At 22.9% G+C, this 15,942-nt stretch overlaps 2 protein-coding genes across 4 annotated transcripts; both read left to right on the top strand.

Moving 5' to 3' along the window:
• The first annotated feature begins 844 nt into the window (after nt 1-844).
• LOC112638449 lies at nt 845-1,962 on the top strand. The gene is made up of 4 exons (XM_025410225.1): nt 845-1,087; nt 1,293-1,361; nt 1,446-1,535; nt 1,864-1,962. Exons 1-4 carry the CDS (start codon nt 896-898, stop codon nt 1,960-1,962), a joined length of 450 nt encoding a protein of 149 aa, XP_025266010.1. The 5' UTR covers nt 845-895.
• A 3,239-nt stretch (nt 1,963-5,201) lies between these two features.
• On the top strand, nt 5,202-10,867 carry LOC109609834. Of its 3 annotated transcripts, none has more exons than XM_025410241.1 (12): nt 5,202-5,299; nt 5,386-5,472; nt 6,122-6,274; nt 6,396-6,651; nt 6,880-6,948; nt 7,059-7,148; nt 7,333-7,417; nt 9,011-9,181; nt 9,818-10,073; nt 10,383-10,451; nt 10,514-10,600; nt 10,830-10,867. In XM_025410241.1, the coding sequence occupies exons 1-8, from the start codon at nt 5,244-5,246 to the stop codon at nt 9,037-9,039; spliced, it is 825 nt and encodes a 274-aa protein (XP_025266026.1). In that variant the 5' UTR covers nt 5,202-5,243; the 3' UTR covers nt 9,040-9,181; nt 9,818-10,073; nt 10,383-10,451; nt 10,514-10,600; nt 10,830-10,867. The 3 variants fall into 3 exon arrangements, with proteins under 3 accessions (XP_025266026.1, XP_025266025.1, XP_025266023.1); XM_025410240.1 differs by adding an exon at nt 8,609-8,883 and having other exon boundaries at nt 5,202-5,472; XM_025410238.1 differs by having other exon boundaries at nt 5,202-5,472.
• The last annotated feature ends 5,075 nt before the right edge of the window (nt 10,868-15,942 follow it).

Below are 15,942 nucleotides of genomic sequence, written 5' to 3'. Positions count from 1 at the left end.
AAATCATATGTTCCACGTAAATGCCCTTAATGGCTTAATTTGGGGAATTATTCTGAGGTTGGTATACATGTACACTTTCATAAAACTTCTTTTAATCAATATATATATAATAAAAATATCCAAGATCTTTTTTAAATCTTTCATATTCATTGTTTTCTAGATTTCTTTTAATATTTTGAAATTTCTCTTTCATATATAATCTAAAGTAAGACTTTGTTAATTAGCATTGTTAGTTAGATAAATATAGTATATATAAAATAGTCAAAAAATAATAAATATAATATACATATATGTATAATAAATAATAACTAACAAAGAAAAAAATAGAAAAAAGAAACAAAATTTTATATAAATTTTGAATAAATATCCAGATACATACATATATATGTGTATATATATATATATATATATATATATATATATGTGTGTGTTCAGATTTTAGTTTAAAATTGTAGATAATAGATTCTTTTTAATTTCAGTTTTTTATTAAATTCAGGTACATAAACACTAAATTTCATCAAATCAACGAGTGCATTCTCGATCTAGTTAAAGATGATGCAATATGCACTATTAGACGAAATAAATTGATTTTAGATAGACAGCAAAGTACAAAAGGACAAAAAAAATGTAGACAATATATGTGGATTATAATGTAATTGCAATGTAAAAACTGCAAAGTATACATAACTTTATATTTTAATTAAAACTTTAAATTAAAATTTTGATATCTTATAATTAATTGTATTTTTACACCAAAAATATCTTTATTCAAATTTTAACATTGTAACTTAATTGTAATTTAATTTGATTATAACATTTGTAATCTGATTGTAGGCACGTTCATCTGGAATTAAGCTTCATATCACGCGAGTTGAACGAAGTATTCAGTATACAAATGACACTGCAGATGGCATCTTATTTCGCATTCTTTCTGGAATTGTGTTGCGAGCTTTACACAGAATATGTAGACAAGGAAACAGATACATTAGAGCAATTTCTAAATAAATTATTTACTTATATCTGGGCCGTTATATATACTACGAAACTTCTCGTATTAAATCATATTTGTCAAACGATTTGTGATAAGGTATAATAGAATAAAATAATTATTAATTCTTAATAAAAAAATTTAATTCTCAACGATAATAATAGATTTTACCAATTTTACCACAATGAAAATCATTAGTGAATAATATTGACATTGAATAGTTTTATTAAATTGTTTGATCTATTTTTTATCTAAAATTTCGATGTCATTTGTAAACTACAATTTTATATCAATATAATTTCAGGTAAATGAGACAATAACGATTCTTCATAAATTGTCCAATGATAATTCGGATAAAGATTTACAGGAGCAGGTAAATTATAACTGCATAATTTCATAAAGCATCTTATGTACATGTTTATATTCCATATTTATTCAGTTATTTATCTAAATTTAGATTCTACAATTTATACTACAGATAAAACGAAGGGAAGTAAAATTTTATGGTATGGGACTTTTCTATTTCGGTTATGATTTCATTCGTAAGGTACGTTATACATTTTGCAAAAACATCAATTAATATACATCAAAAATTTAATAAAAATTAAAAATTAAGAAAAATTAAAATTTTAATAAAATTTAATAAAAGATAAAAGTTAAACATATTATATGATCTTTTTTAGATTATAAAAATATTTAAGTAATGTTAAAAAAATATTTTAATTTTTGTATATTTTAAGCGCATTATATATTTTTCATCATTATATTACGCAACATATATTTTTCATCGTTATACATCTCAGATCTTCTATTCAATTTATATGATTCGGAACAAGTTTTTGTCATGTAAATGTTCATGTTCTGTCACTTTTTAGTTCTATGCGAGAATTGCAACCGTGTTGGTGATGATAATGCAAATGCATATAACTTATTATGATTTATCACCGTATGATGATGCAACCGATGAAAGTTAATTAATAAAAGTTATGAAAACATATATAAGAATAAATTGTGAAAATATGTATTCATCATATCTATATGGGTCTTTTAGAAAAAAAAATAAAAAAATAATATATATATATATATATATATATATATATATATATATATATGTGTGCGCGCGCGCGGGTATGTGTATGTGTGTATATAATAAATAAAATGCAAATTTATTTACTACAATTTTTAAAAAATAATATTAATTATATATTAATCATTCATTCCTAGTCCCTATTTTTTAAAAACATTTTTCTGATTATAAACAGAATAATATATTATAATGACTTTTGATAAATTATGTACAACAAACAATAATTGTGCAATAATTATTAAAATAAACAATAAGACAAATCATTTCTTTAATCAAGAAGAAGACTTTGCGAATCATTTACAGCTCGACTTTTAAGTTAAGGTTAAAGAAATAATTTGTTGCATTATCCAATTAATGCTAGTTTTTAAAGAATTCGAAATGTATTTACAAAAGCTCTTTAGTGTGAATGCCACAATAGAATTGTTTAAACTAAAGGAATATTTTTATAACTTATCTAACAAAAATTCTAATGAAAATTTATGTGAACAAATAAATTATTACTTTAATTTCATGTAATGTTTCAAGATTTTTAACTATTCTAGGGAGGAGGAATATACATATAAACATATATACATATATATATATATATATATATATATATATATATATGATGTTTATATCTTATACATTTATGCAATTATTTGTTTAAATTTAGAGACTCTAGAATTTATTTTAAAACTAAAATAGAAGAAGTTAAAGTTTTTTAGTTTGAAACTTCTGGAATAAAACTTTTTTATTTCAGTTATAAAATATTCATTTATTCGTAAGATACATTGTAAACATTTTTTTACAAAAAATACAGATTATGTATCTTCCATGTATTGTATTTTTTGTATTTTTTGTCAAAGTATAAATTAACATAAGAGTAAGCTATAAATTTTTCACTTAGTACAACTTTTTTTAATAATACAAATTATATAAATGTGGACATAGTTTTTTATTAGTTAATTGCGTTCTACATATTTTTCATCGTTATTTTATGTATATAAAATCTTCTATTCATTTTTTTCTGGTATTCAACAAAACTGATTTTGTCATGTAAATTAAGAGCCATATGTTCCATTTCTATGCGTCAGCTGCGACTCTTTTGGTGATTATAATACAGATGGATGAGTTTAATTAGTATTATGACACTTCGCTTAGCAATATCGAGGATTAAACGAATACAAAAGTAAAGTGTGAAATTGAATTAATATTTTACGTCACATCTATGCTTTTGAGAAAAATACTTATTTATACATATATAACTCATTCTGTGTATAATAAAAAATAAAATATAAATTAACATGTGGTTGTATTATTTCTTTTTAAATTAAATCAACATACATAGCATACAACTTACGCACTATTTATACATTAGATTCAATTAAATACATTCAATTCAAAGCATGAGTTAAAGTCTTTGTAAAGTTTGATAAAAGTTTTAGTTTACTTCATTTGAACGTATATCTAATATTAACACTGTTTTATTATTTTAGTTATATTTCGTTATATTTTATTATTTTTTTATTATTTAATTTCTTAATTGTTTATTATTATTTTTTTAAGAATTTATTATAGCAATTTTTTTATAAATAATATTTCTGGGAAACTTTACTGCTTATGTTACTTATCGACGAAATCAATATGCTATGAATTTTATTTTCTTTTTATAAATATTTAAGATAGGAGGATTGAAATATTAAAATATTGAAATATTAAAATAAAATTAGAAGAAAATATTAAAATTAAAGAAATATTATATATATATATACACACAGATATATAATATAAAAAAATAATAAGTTAACATTTCACTAACGTTGCCAAAATCAGAACCATCTTACGCGATTATTAATTAAATGTTAATTAAGATTATTAAAATATTAGAAATAAATAATTAAAATATTATAATGATTATAAAGTTCAATTAAAATCATAAAATAAAGTATATTAATTTTCTCCTATATATACAATAATAACAAGCGCACAAATTCTTATTTGCATTAATAATATTTGTAATAAATAGATTACGAAATATTATATATGTTATGTTATTCTGATATATTATATCATATTCGTTATTTCTTAAAAATTATATAATAGGTTAGATAAATTTAACATTTCTATTTGCTTTTCATTCTCTCACTTAAAAAGAATGATTCATATTTCATTCAATTCACTTAATTTGTATTTGCTATAGGGATGCAATATCGTAGAAATTTGCGGCCTTTTATGGCCTTGTAAAATTACATATGTATAGATAACAATTCCGCAAGGAGAAAGAAATATATAATCTATCTATCTAATCTAATATCTTGTCCACTTATTTATTATGTCGGTCGATATTCACTGGTCGAAAGGCAGTTAGTATCGCAATAATACTCATAAAGTTTCCGAGAGGATCTACAAAAAAAAGAAAGTAAGAACTTTTGAGATTAGAAGCTAATTAAAATAAGAGCTTTTGCAAAAATTCGTATTCATATCTTATATAACAAAATGTAGTTCAAATTTATAATGTTAGGTGATTCAAAAATTATGACGAAAACAATCCAGGCAGCTCTGTCACCGCTATTGATCGTCAGTTCATTCTGTGGCTTGGGCTTCTTCGAATATCCTTTTGGACGATCTAGACCATATTTTACTTATTCGTATTTCTTGATTACATGGAGCCTTTATACGTATCTTTTCTATTATTTAGTTTATACTAGTTACACCGCATATCTATTCATGTCTTGGTTTAATGTAATAATAATAATCACCGCAATTGTGTCGATGTTTGTCAGTCTCCTTCGTTTTAAGGTAAAAATTCAGAATTATATTTCATTTGTTGTGTCAAATCATATATTCAAATCTCTCTTAATAAAGAGAATTAATTTCGATTTTTCATAATTACAAACAAATTTAAATTTAAAAAATGCTTCTTTAATTTGTACTTACATCATATTATTTATCGCAGACAAAATATTTAAAAATTAATGCATTTGTATTTATATATTATATGTTTCTCCATCTGTTCTAAATAAATAATATTTATATTTTAAAGACTAATAATGATATTAATGACCCTTTTTTAAGAAAACATTTATAATTCATTATTACTAAATAGTATTTCTAATATATTATACAATTAGTTGATGTTATATTCTAAGAAATTAAAAATGTGTTTGAGTAAACTTTCCATCGTGGATGACATGTTGGAAATGCTCGGAACGCCGAAAGAGTATCGACAGCTGTACAATTGGGTAATTGGGATAATAATTGGATGGACTGCACTAGTTTTTCTCATAAATGCATCTGACAGTTTGTGGTTGAACTACGAATATTTCAGTCTCACTCGTATCTGTGTTCCATTTGTGGCAAATCATTTAATTCACATCAATACTCTCAATGTTTTGATCTGGGTAACTATTCTGAGGTCAGTACATATATGTATTTTTTAAGTTATTTTATCATGTGTAACAAAAATATTTTTAAAAATATTTAAATATAAAAAATATAAAAAATTAAGAAATTTTCTAAATTTTGTAGATATTTTGATATGTATTTTTTTAATATTTTAATATACATATCGTTTGAGTTCAAATTATTTCAATTAACATTATTTATTTAAAGAGTGTTATAATGTGATCTTAAAAAACATTATTTTTTATATATGTAATTAAATATAAAAATTATTAAAATAATAATTAAAATAATAAATATATAAGATAGAAAAATAGGGAAAAATAGGGAAAAAAGATATAATTCTTCTTATATTAAACTTAATATTACAAGTGTATATATATATATATATATATATATATATATATATATATACATACACACACACACACACACACCAAATTGAGCCGTTTATTTTGAAAGTGTCCATTTATATTTAAATTGAGATATTTAAGAGTTTGCGTTTCAACTTCAAGTTGTACACGTTACTACAGTCAACAAAAAATAATTGACAAATGGACTTAGGCCACTTTCAAAATAAGGCTCAAATAATCTAAGTTTTTAAATTTAAGATCTGTCTAGATATCGAATTTTTTTCAGCTCTAATTCTTCATTAAATTTAGATACACTAAGTCCAGATTTCAACGGATTAACGAATATATTCATGATATATTAAAAGATGGGTATATCAAAGGACATCATAAATTAACATTACAATTAATTGATGAACAAAGAATAAAAATCAAAAAACGTAAACAGTATATATGGATTTTAAGGTAATTAGAAATCAGAATGAATCAACAAGTATAGAGAAAATATGTTTCTACATACTTTTCTTCTTATATTTTTTTACACATTCTTGTAACTTATTTTAATTACTTTTATGATTCGATACAGTCATATCCATCTACAGTTATGCCTCATATCACGTGAACTGAACAAAATATTCAGCATTTCAATGACGCTACAAATGGGATGTTACTTTGTGTTGTTCGTGGATGTGTCTCGTCACATTTATCGGTCATATATAGATAGAAATGCAGCTATTGTAATTGGACAAGTCCTGGATAATGTATTTACCTACATATGGGGTGTCGTACATAACGTGAAGTTTCTCGCGCTAAATCTTATGTGTCAAAATCTCTGTAATAAGGTAATAAAATGAAATAATTGTCAATTAATTACAATTAATATAGAAAGACTAAACAATATGCAAATATTGCAAAATTTGTAATAACAAAAAATATGATGATAAATCAAATTACTGCTAAACAATTTTCATCCAAAAATATTTGACATCATTTCTACATTAATTTTTCAAGTAATATAGCAAATTTTTGTTAATGTAATTTTGTTAATGTAATTTTGTATATGATTTTAGGCGAATGAGACAATAGCAATTCTTTACAAATTATTCCCTAAAAATCCTGAAGAAGACTTACGAGAGCAGGTAAAATATATTTTAGTATATATAATTTCATATGATGTATTCTTATTCAACTGTTCCGTATATACGTTATGTTTGTACCTCACATTTATCAATTATTTATTTAAATTTAGATTCTACAATTTATACTACAAATAAAACAGAGAGAGCTAAAATTTTCTGGTATGGGGTTTTTCAATTTTGGTTATAACTTTGTTCGTAAGGTATGCTACAGTGTGTCTATAAAAAAGTATAAATTAATATCAAATAAAATACATATATAAAAAAAATTGTATTAAAGTAGTATATACAGTGTTTTTTCTTAAGAAAGTCTTTTTATCGAAAAAGAGCAAAAATATATTTTTTTATAAATAGATAAAGAAATTTAAGCTCTGTATATTTTTTTAGTTCTACGTCTCAGTTGTGACCGTCTTAGTGATTATAATACAGATGCATATTCCTAATCCACATCATGCTATTCCATCTGATAATGGTAAATTTTATTAAGTAAATACATAAAAATAAACAATGAAGAGAATATATATATATACATATATATGATTTTATTCTCTGTATATGATGAAAAATAAAATGCCAATATACGTCCGTTTCTCATTCTTTCAAATAAATTTTTATTCTTACTTATTTCTAAATTTTCAATCTATTTTTAAAAAAATTATTTTAGATATAAAGTGGAACAAAATAACCTATGAAAACTTAAGACTACATAAATTTAAGTAACTTCATTACATATTCTTTATTTCATAATAACTCTATGTTGTTTTGTTCATACTTAAAACGAATAATAGGTATTATTCTTTACAAGATCAATTTTTTTAATTTGCTTAAGTGCAAATGTAATTTATATTGAATTTATAATTATGATAACATCTTCCCGACCAAAGTCGAGTACTTTCTTATAGTATCATAACAGACACAAAGTGAGTGTACAATTCAATTTCGACGATGAAAAATATTCAAGTAGTTATACGTCCGCTTTCAATCGTGTTGTGCTTATGCGGATTCAAAGTATTCGAATTTCCTGGAAATCGACCAAGATTATGTCTTACCATTTTTTATATTTTATTGACATGGCTGTTTTATATATACTTCTTTATTGAAGCGTACATATTTCTTAATAAATTTGAAATTGGCATGCCCATAATAACTATGTTTTACACAAGTATTTCAATAGCATATATATTGTTTAGCTTGATTTATAACAAGGTATGACAATTTAAAATAATTTTGCAAGTATTAAAAAAGTGATAATATGCATATAACATTTTTTTATTATATTTAAAACAAAATATTGCAACATATTGAAAATGATATAGATTACACACACACACACACACATTTTATAGTAACACATTAAAACTACATAATCACATATCCAAATTTAAAAAATATCTAAACAAATAAATTTAAATAATAATATAGGATGTAAAATATAAGATAAATCTAAACTACTATTATATCTAATTTATCACTTATATGTATATATATAAAACATAAATATCTAAAAATTGCTCAAATCTTTTCGACTCTATACATATTTTAAAGACCATTGTACACTTTAATATTATTCGATACTATTAAATAATATTACAAATATCCCTATCTTACTTATGCGTAATTCTCAGAATATATATTCCCTTTCTATACGATGTAATGCTTTTAGAAATTTAAAAATTGTCTGAACAAGTTAGATATTGTAATTGATACTTTGGAGAAACTTGGGACGCCAAAAAATTATATAAAATTACACATAAGTGTCAAATGTTTAATCACTGGATAGATTATGTCAATTTTCTTCATAAATATGGCTGATAGTTTATGGATAATTGGACGTATTCCTAAGTCTTACGTTATAATAGCTATATATCAAACGTTCGTTCTAAATCATACGTTTCATCTAAGCATGCTCTATGACTTGACATTTATAATGCTGTTAAGGTATATATTGATAACATTGCAATAAAACTGATTTTCATTATAAAATGAAATTCAACGACAAATCATGCACATATTCTAAATTATTAATTATACAAATTAATTATTCTATATTATATTTTGAGTACAGATACATCGAATTTCAATTCAAGCATATAAATCAACATATTCAAGAACTTATAGAAGAAAAGAAACAGCGAGTACAACATATCTGGGCGACCACTGAGCGATCCAGTTCTTTTTTAACTCATCAACATATGTCTGACACTGAAACAATTAAGCAACTCGTATGGATTTTAATGTAAGTTGTATAAAAAAAGAAAAATTAAATAAAATTGTATTATAGTATGCCATGTTAAGTGCCAATAAATCAAATTTTGCGTTTTTTATAAATTGATAATTGTATGCTGTTGTATCTCTCATGATAACTTAAAATTTAATGAATGTTTCTTCTTTGCGCTCCAATTATCGTGCTGTGACTCTAATTTGTTTTAATTTTTATTTTGATTTAATTTTTAAACAAAGAAAAAAGACTTACTTATTACATATGCACAGTACTAAAATTATTTTTAACAATAATAGAATTAGTCATAAATTAGTGATAAAATGTCTGATAAAGTAACAATATTTATTGCCTTTATTGTGTTACGAAAAAAGAAAAATGTATTTACATAACTTGATAAAGAGCGCTTAAAACCAAAGATAATAAGAGCGGTCACTGTCTCTTGCCCCTTTTGGTTGATTTTTTGATCGGCAATTAAGCATAGAATATTACATGAAGGAGAGATCAAACAAAAGATTTCCGTAATCAACGAAATTTTAAAGAATTACAGATGTAAAATAAAAATCTATTATAATATATATATAATAAAAATTTAAGCAATATATACATAAATTTAATAAATATTATATGATCGTTAATCAAATGTTTTTATAGGCATGTACATCTGGAACTAAGCTCAATATCACGTGAATTAAATACAGTATTTGGATTTCAAATGGTAATACAGGTGATCACATTACAGATTGCTATAATACAAGTTGCTTATAGCTTTTATAAAGCAATTATGGTGATAAGTACATACTCGATATATTTAATGACAATCGATGTTTTGTCAGCTTTATTTTGGGGTATATTCAACATCATAAAAATGATTATTTTTAATTGTGTCTGCGAAAAAATGTGCACCCAGGTATGTTTTTCTATAAAAGAATAATATAGAAAATAATCTATATAATTAAATAATATTTATATAATTTACTATTTTGTTATTCATATACGTCAATAAAATGTTAATATAGATATGGGAAAAATTCTTTAATTATTTATGTTGAGCATCAGTCAAAGCTGTTCTAAAACGATTTTGTTGCATTTTAAAAATTATAAAAGTAATTTACTTAATCATATTAGTATATTGACTTTAATTATCTTTAATATTAATATTATTTATTGACTTTAATTATCTTTAATATTAATATTATTTAATTAATATTAATAATAGGCAAATAGAATTGAGTTGTTTCTCAATAAATTGACAAACCTTACTATTGATGTCGAAACGCAGAACAATGTAAGGATTCTTATTTTATATCTATAAATTTAACGTATTTCTAATTATATAATTAATTATAGATTACACAGTTTCTATTACACTTATTACGGCGACCACTTAGAATTTCTGGGCTTGGATTTTATTTTGGTTATAACTTCTTACAATGGGTTTGTATTTATTTAGATATAACACGATTATCAATCTCCAAATTGCAAACTTCTAATTAGATTCAAACTGTATTAAGTTATAATCTTAGTATTATTAAGTTATAATCTTAGTATTAAAAATAAGATATTCATTATACAGAATTTATAATATTAATTATTCCAATTATTCTCTATTCTATTTTCTTAAGTAATAGAATGGCTTTAATATAAGGAACAATTTTTCTTTTAGATTATGGGAAATGTTGCCACACTTATAATAATTGTGATACAAACAACAGCATTTGAAAAATATTAAAAATATTATATTATTTAAAAAAATGAAGAAACAAAATAAATAATATTTGAAAACAAATATACATTTTAGTTTGTACATTTTAACTTATACGACTCTGGTGTACTATAAAGTCATTGTTTACATCGAGTAATTAAATGTATAAAAATCAAATTTATAAAAGTATGCATAAAAATATACGTAAAATGATATCTTATATATGATGATATGTGATATTATATTCCTTATATTTCTTATAAATATATAGGATTTTTCATGCACATCAAATAGTCAGCGTATAAGAGTTTGTATCTTTAGTCTTTATATATACGAATAGATACGCAAAATTCTGTGTATATATATATATATTTTTTTTTTATTAATAAAATTATAAAATTTTCTCAACTATATATCAATGTATCTATTAATTTTCAAGGCTATATCTCCATTTCTTATTCTTTTGTATTTATACAGACTAGATAAAATGTTTGATAATATAATCAACTGAAATTGTCTATAATTTGATATTGCTTTACTTCAATATCAGAGCGAGAGATATTTCTTCAAAAAATGTAAATTTTTATTTGGCTATAGATGAACAAATCAATATAATTTTTGCAGCGTACATACTATTTAGTTTTTTTTTATAATAAAGTAATTCAATATAATTTTGCAAGTATTAAAAAAATATAAATACTTCCTCATATTTCTTCATAATTCTAAAAGAAAATATTCAAACATATTATTAATTTTTCTATTCTTATATATTTATAGTTCTGGAAATATTTAACATCTGTATAAAGCTTTTATTTTTTTAATGCATGTCTTTTAGAAGTTTAGAGACTGTCTGAAGAAATTAGAATAATACAATAAATAATACATTAGAAAAGCTTGTGGAATATCAAAAAATTATATAAAATTACGTATTCAAATTAAATGACTAATTATTGGATTGCATTAATTCTTTTAAATACAATCGACAGTTTATGATTCATCGAACATGTTCTCAAGTCTTATGTCATAACGGCTATATGTACGTCATAAACTATCCGTTTCAAACACGATTTACGATCTGACATTCATCTAACATGATATTGATAAGGTATATATAGATAACATTGTAAAATGTAACAAAAATGGTTTTTATTAAAACATATAAAAAATGCGACGATTGTCTATAGATTATTTACAGAAATAAATTATTTTCCCTGCAATCTAATTATTATCAAATAATTATTCCATATTATTATTTTTTTTTTCAATAGATATATTGAATCTCAATTCGAGGACAAATTAATATATTGAAGAATTAACGAAGCAGGAGAAACCACAAGTAAGGCATGCCTGGACGAATTCCACTTTGTTCCTAATTCATCAGAACTGATGCTGAAACATCTAAATCAATCATATGGATCTTAATGTAAGAATTATTTACAGTTCTTAAATAACATAGCATATAGCAATAATAGAATAAAATCAGAATCATATCAGAAAATTTACAACAAAAAAGTATCATTTATTCTAACAATATCTTTATTTAATAAGAGAATAAATAATTATATTTACATAATTTAATAAATATCTAATTGTCTCTAATACATAGAGAAATATAGAAATAATGCACATATTCATGTTAATATAATTAATTATATTTATTAGAGAGAGAAATTCTCAATAAAGGTAATATTAGCAACTATAGCGTGTTAATATATAGATTAATATATTTTATTCAAAATATATTAACAGACATATATCAAGATATATCCATATAAACATAAGATAAGATAATTTTTTACAATTTTCAACTATTTTATTTGCTTAAGAATAATTTTCTTTGCAGCACACACACACACATACAGATCGATTTTTTAATCTACATAAGTGCTAATGCAAGCTATTGTTAGAATTAAAAAAATAATTATCTCCTCAATTGTATATATCAATCAATATATATATAGACAATATACGTTTTAACTCATATTCGCAAGAGACGTTTAGTTTTTGCCTCGTAAAGTAAGTTCTTAGGTGAATCCGGCGAAGAAATGGTTATAAAGAATGTTGAAGTGGCTATATTTCCACTTTTAATCGTATTGTGCTTATGCGGATTCGACGTGTTTGAATATCCTCAAGGTCAACCAAGATTACTGTTCAGTATCTTTTATATTCTGATATCATGGTCGCTTCATATTTATCTCATCATCAAAGCGAAGATATTTTGCCAAACTATGAAACTTTTCAAATTTGATTTACCTGTACAAGTTATAGGTAATATGATTATCGGAATGTTGAATGTGGTGCTTACTCTCTATTATAACAAGGTATGATACATATAGCGTGATCATTAATTAATAAATTGCAAATGATGAATTCTTCATATTATCTCACACATGTTTGCAATCTAACAATAAGTTGAAGAGAAAATATTCGCAAATTATGTCATTATATGATCTTTTTACAAAAAGATCTTACCTTAAATTAATATAAAAGTTATTTCACATTATACATAATAATATAATCATTCACATATTAAATTTACACCGACACATAAATACAAATATTATTATGTTATGTTAAAAATATTTTCTTGCGTCATATCATGTTGTGGTATCAACAGAAAAATTAGCAAAAAAGTATTACAAATTTTAGCAAATATAATTATAATTATATGATTATATGATAATTCGTTTTTATTTAGCAAAGTTTTCAAAACAATTATTTATTTTTATCAAAATAACAAAATAATCACATAAATTATAAATATCTGAAATATGTAACTGTGTGTGCAAGGATCTAAAAGATCTTAATACTTTAATATTACATCAATATAATATTTAAATAGTTTTAAATCATCTCTTCACGTTTGAATTTTATTTTTTATACAAAGTTTAATAGTATATAAATATCTTTGTCTTTATATGTAGTTTTCGAAATATGTATCTCTTCTTGTTGTGATATATCTCTTCCAGAAATTTAAAGGTTGTCTAAATAGATTAAATATTGTAAACGAGACATTAGAGGAACTTGGAACGCCGAAAAATTATATGAAATTGCGCAAACGAATTATATGGCTGATCATTGAATGGGTCATTTTGACTATTTTTCTAACTATAATCGATATTCCATGGTATTCTATACGCATACCAAGATCTCAAACCGTAGCTATATGCTTACCGTTTCTTATAAGTTATGCGTATTATATCAATGTAATTTATGATTTCAAATACATGATACTATTTGGGTTTGTACACAACATTGCAATGTAATAAAGATTATTTTTAATATAACTCAAAATTATCGAATTAACATTGAATTATCATTAATAAGACAAATCATATACAAATTTAATCTGTAAATAAATTATAAATTACATTTTGCTTGGTATTCTATACACAGATATATAAAAACTCAATTTAAACATGTTAACCAACATATTCAGAAATTAACAGAATTGAAGAAACGACAGGTGAGACATGTTTGGGCGACATCCACTTTTTCTGTAATGAATCGCCACATGATTGGCACTGAAATATCTAAGCGAAGCATATGGATCTTAATGTAAGGATAATCAAAAAGTAAAACATTTTTTTAAGTAAGAGCAGTTCTTGAATTGTCTACTACGATAATAATATAATTGCACACATAGTAAGAGACTTATATATAATATTTATATACTTGAAAAAAATAACATTTAATTATTATTATTGTACAATTTAGTACATTAAAGTACAAATAATACATTTACATAATTTAATAAAATTTAGTTGCTTTTTAAAAATATAGAAAATCTCAATACAAAATATATAGTACTATAGAAACTTTGAAAATTTAATCTGATAAAAAAATTTTTTTGTAACTATGAATAAAATTTGAGCTGTAAACACATGAAGTCAATTCATTATATTTTATTATATATTTTACGTAATGCTTCAAAAATATCATTCATCAAGTGCATTTTGCAGGCATATTCATCATGAATTATGTTCGATATCGTGTGAATTAACTAGGATATTTGGATTGCAAATGATACTGCAAACTATTGTAATACAACTTTATACAATTCAGCTTATTTTCGAATTCTATGAGTATAATATGGTTACGAAGATAAATGACACTACATATAAATTAACGATTAATTCTATAAATACTTACGTTTGGTTCACTGTCATCATTGCCAAAATGATTATTTTTAATTATATCTGCGAGGGACTTTGCACTCAGGTATACTTATTTAGATAAAATATTATAAAAAAATAAATAATTATAATAAAATAATAGAATATGTGTTTTTATGTATATATTTATTTTTAAAACGTATTCTTTTTTAGTCACTTATCTTGATATATAGCTTAAAATCTTTCACAATTAGTAAATTTTATATTAATCGAAAAATATAATAAGTATTTTATAGCTTATATTTTAATCCACACACACATTATATATAATAGAATTATACTAACATTAGGCAAATAGAACTGAGTTATTTCTCAACAGTTTAACAAATCTTTCAATTTTTGACGTTGAGACACAAGAAAATGTAAGCAATGTACATAAAAAAGAATTTAAATAAATGTATATTTACGTAAAATTTAGAGTTTTAATTAATTATTTACAGATCATGCAATTTTTATTGCAAATATTGCAGAGGCCACTAAGAATCTCCGCATTCGGATTTTTCTATTTTGGTTATAAATTCGTATATAAGGTTTGTTTTTTTTCTATAAATATATAATTATCATTCTATATAATTATCATTATATGTAAAAAAATTATATGTTAAAATAAAATTTTTGTTACATATAATATTAACTTAGATAATTAAATATCTGTCACATATTATTAAAAGACAAATAATATAAAAAGAAAATTTTTTTCAGTGTGTAAACTATATTGGATCAATCATAATATTTATGCTACAATCGTACATTCCTGAAGATACTATAAAATAAAGAGCAGAATATATTATTAATATTATTCATATTAATATGTATTTTTATTATTATACTTTTAATTAATACTTTTAATTAAAAATTATACTATCATATCTTGCTTGCAATAATTTTTTAAACAATAT

Source organism: Camponotus floridanus, unplaced genomic scaffold (genome assembly GCF_003227725.1).
Source record: "Camponotus floridanus strain SB8 unplaced genomic scaffold, Cflo_v7.5 scaffold30, whole genome shotgun sequence".
In the NCBI taxonomy this organism is placed as follows: Eukaryota; Metazoa; Arthropoda; class Insecta; order Hymenoptera; family Formicidae; genus Camponotus; species Camponotus floridanus.
This window is presented reverse-complemented; position numbering and strand designations above follow the sequence as displayed.

What these genes read in the sequence shown, in the direction of transcription:
- LOC112638449 (XM_025410225.1), top strand. Translation starts at nt 896, where the DNA reads ATGACACTGCAGATGGCATCTTATTTCGCATTCTTTCTGGAATTGTGT. An exon ending in ATAAAGATTTACAGGAGCAG is followed by an intron (nt 1,362 to 1,445) that starts GTAAATTATAAC and finishes ATCTAAATTTAG; the next exon opens with ATTCTACAATTTATACTACA. An exon ending in GTTATGATTTCATTCGTAAG is followed by an intron (nt 1,536 to 1,863) that starts GTACGTTATACA and finishes GTCACTTTTTAG; the next exon opens with TTCTATGCGAGAATTGCAAC.
- LOC109609834 (XM_025410238.1), top strand. Translation starts at nt 5,216, where the DNA reads ATGTGTTTGAGTAAACTTTCCATCGTGGATGACATGTTGGAAATGCTC. An exon ending in CAGTATATATGGATTTTAAG is followed by an intron (nt 6,275 to 6,395) that starts GTAATTAGAAAT and finishes GATTCGATACAG; the next exon opens with TCATATCCATCTACAGTTAT. An exon ending in TGCTATTCCATCTGATAATG is followed by an intron (nt 7,418 to 9,010) that starts GTAAATTTTATT and finishes TTTTGAGTACAG; the next exon opens with ATACATCGAATTTCAATTCA.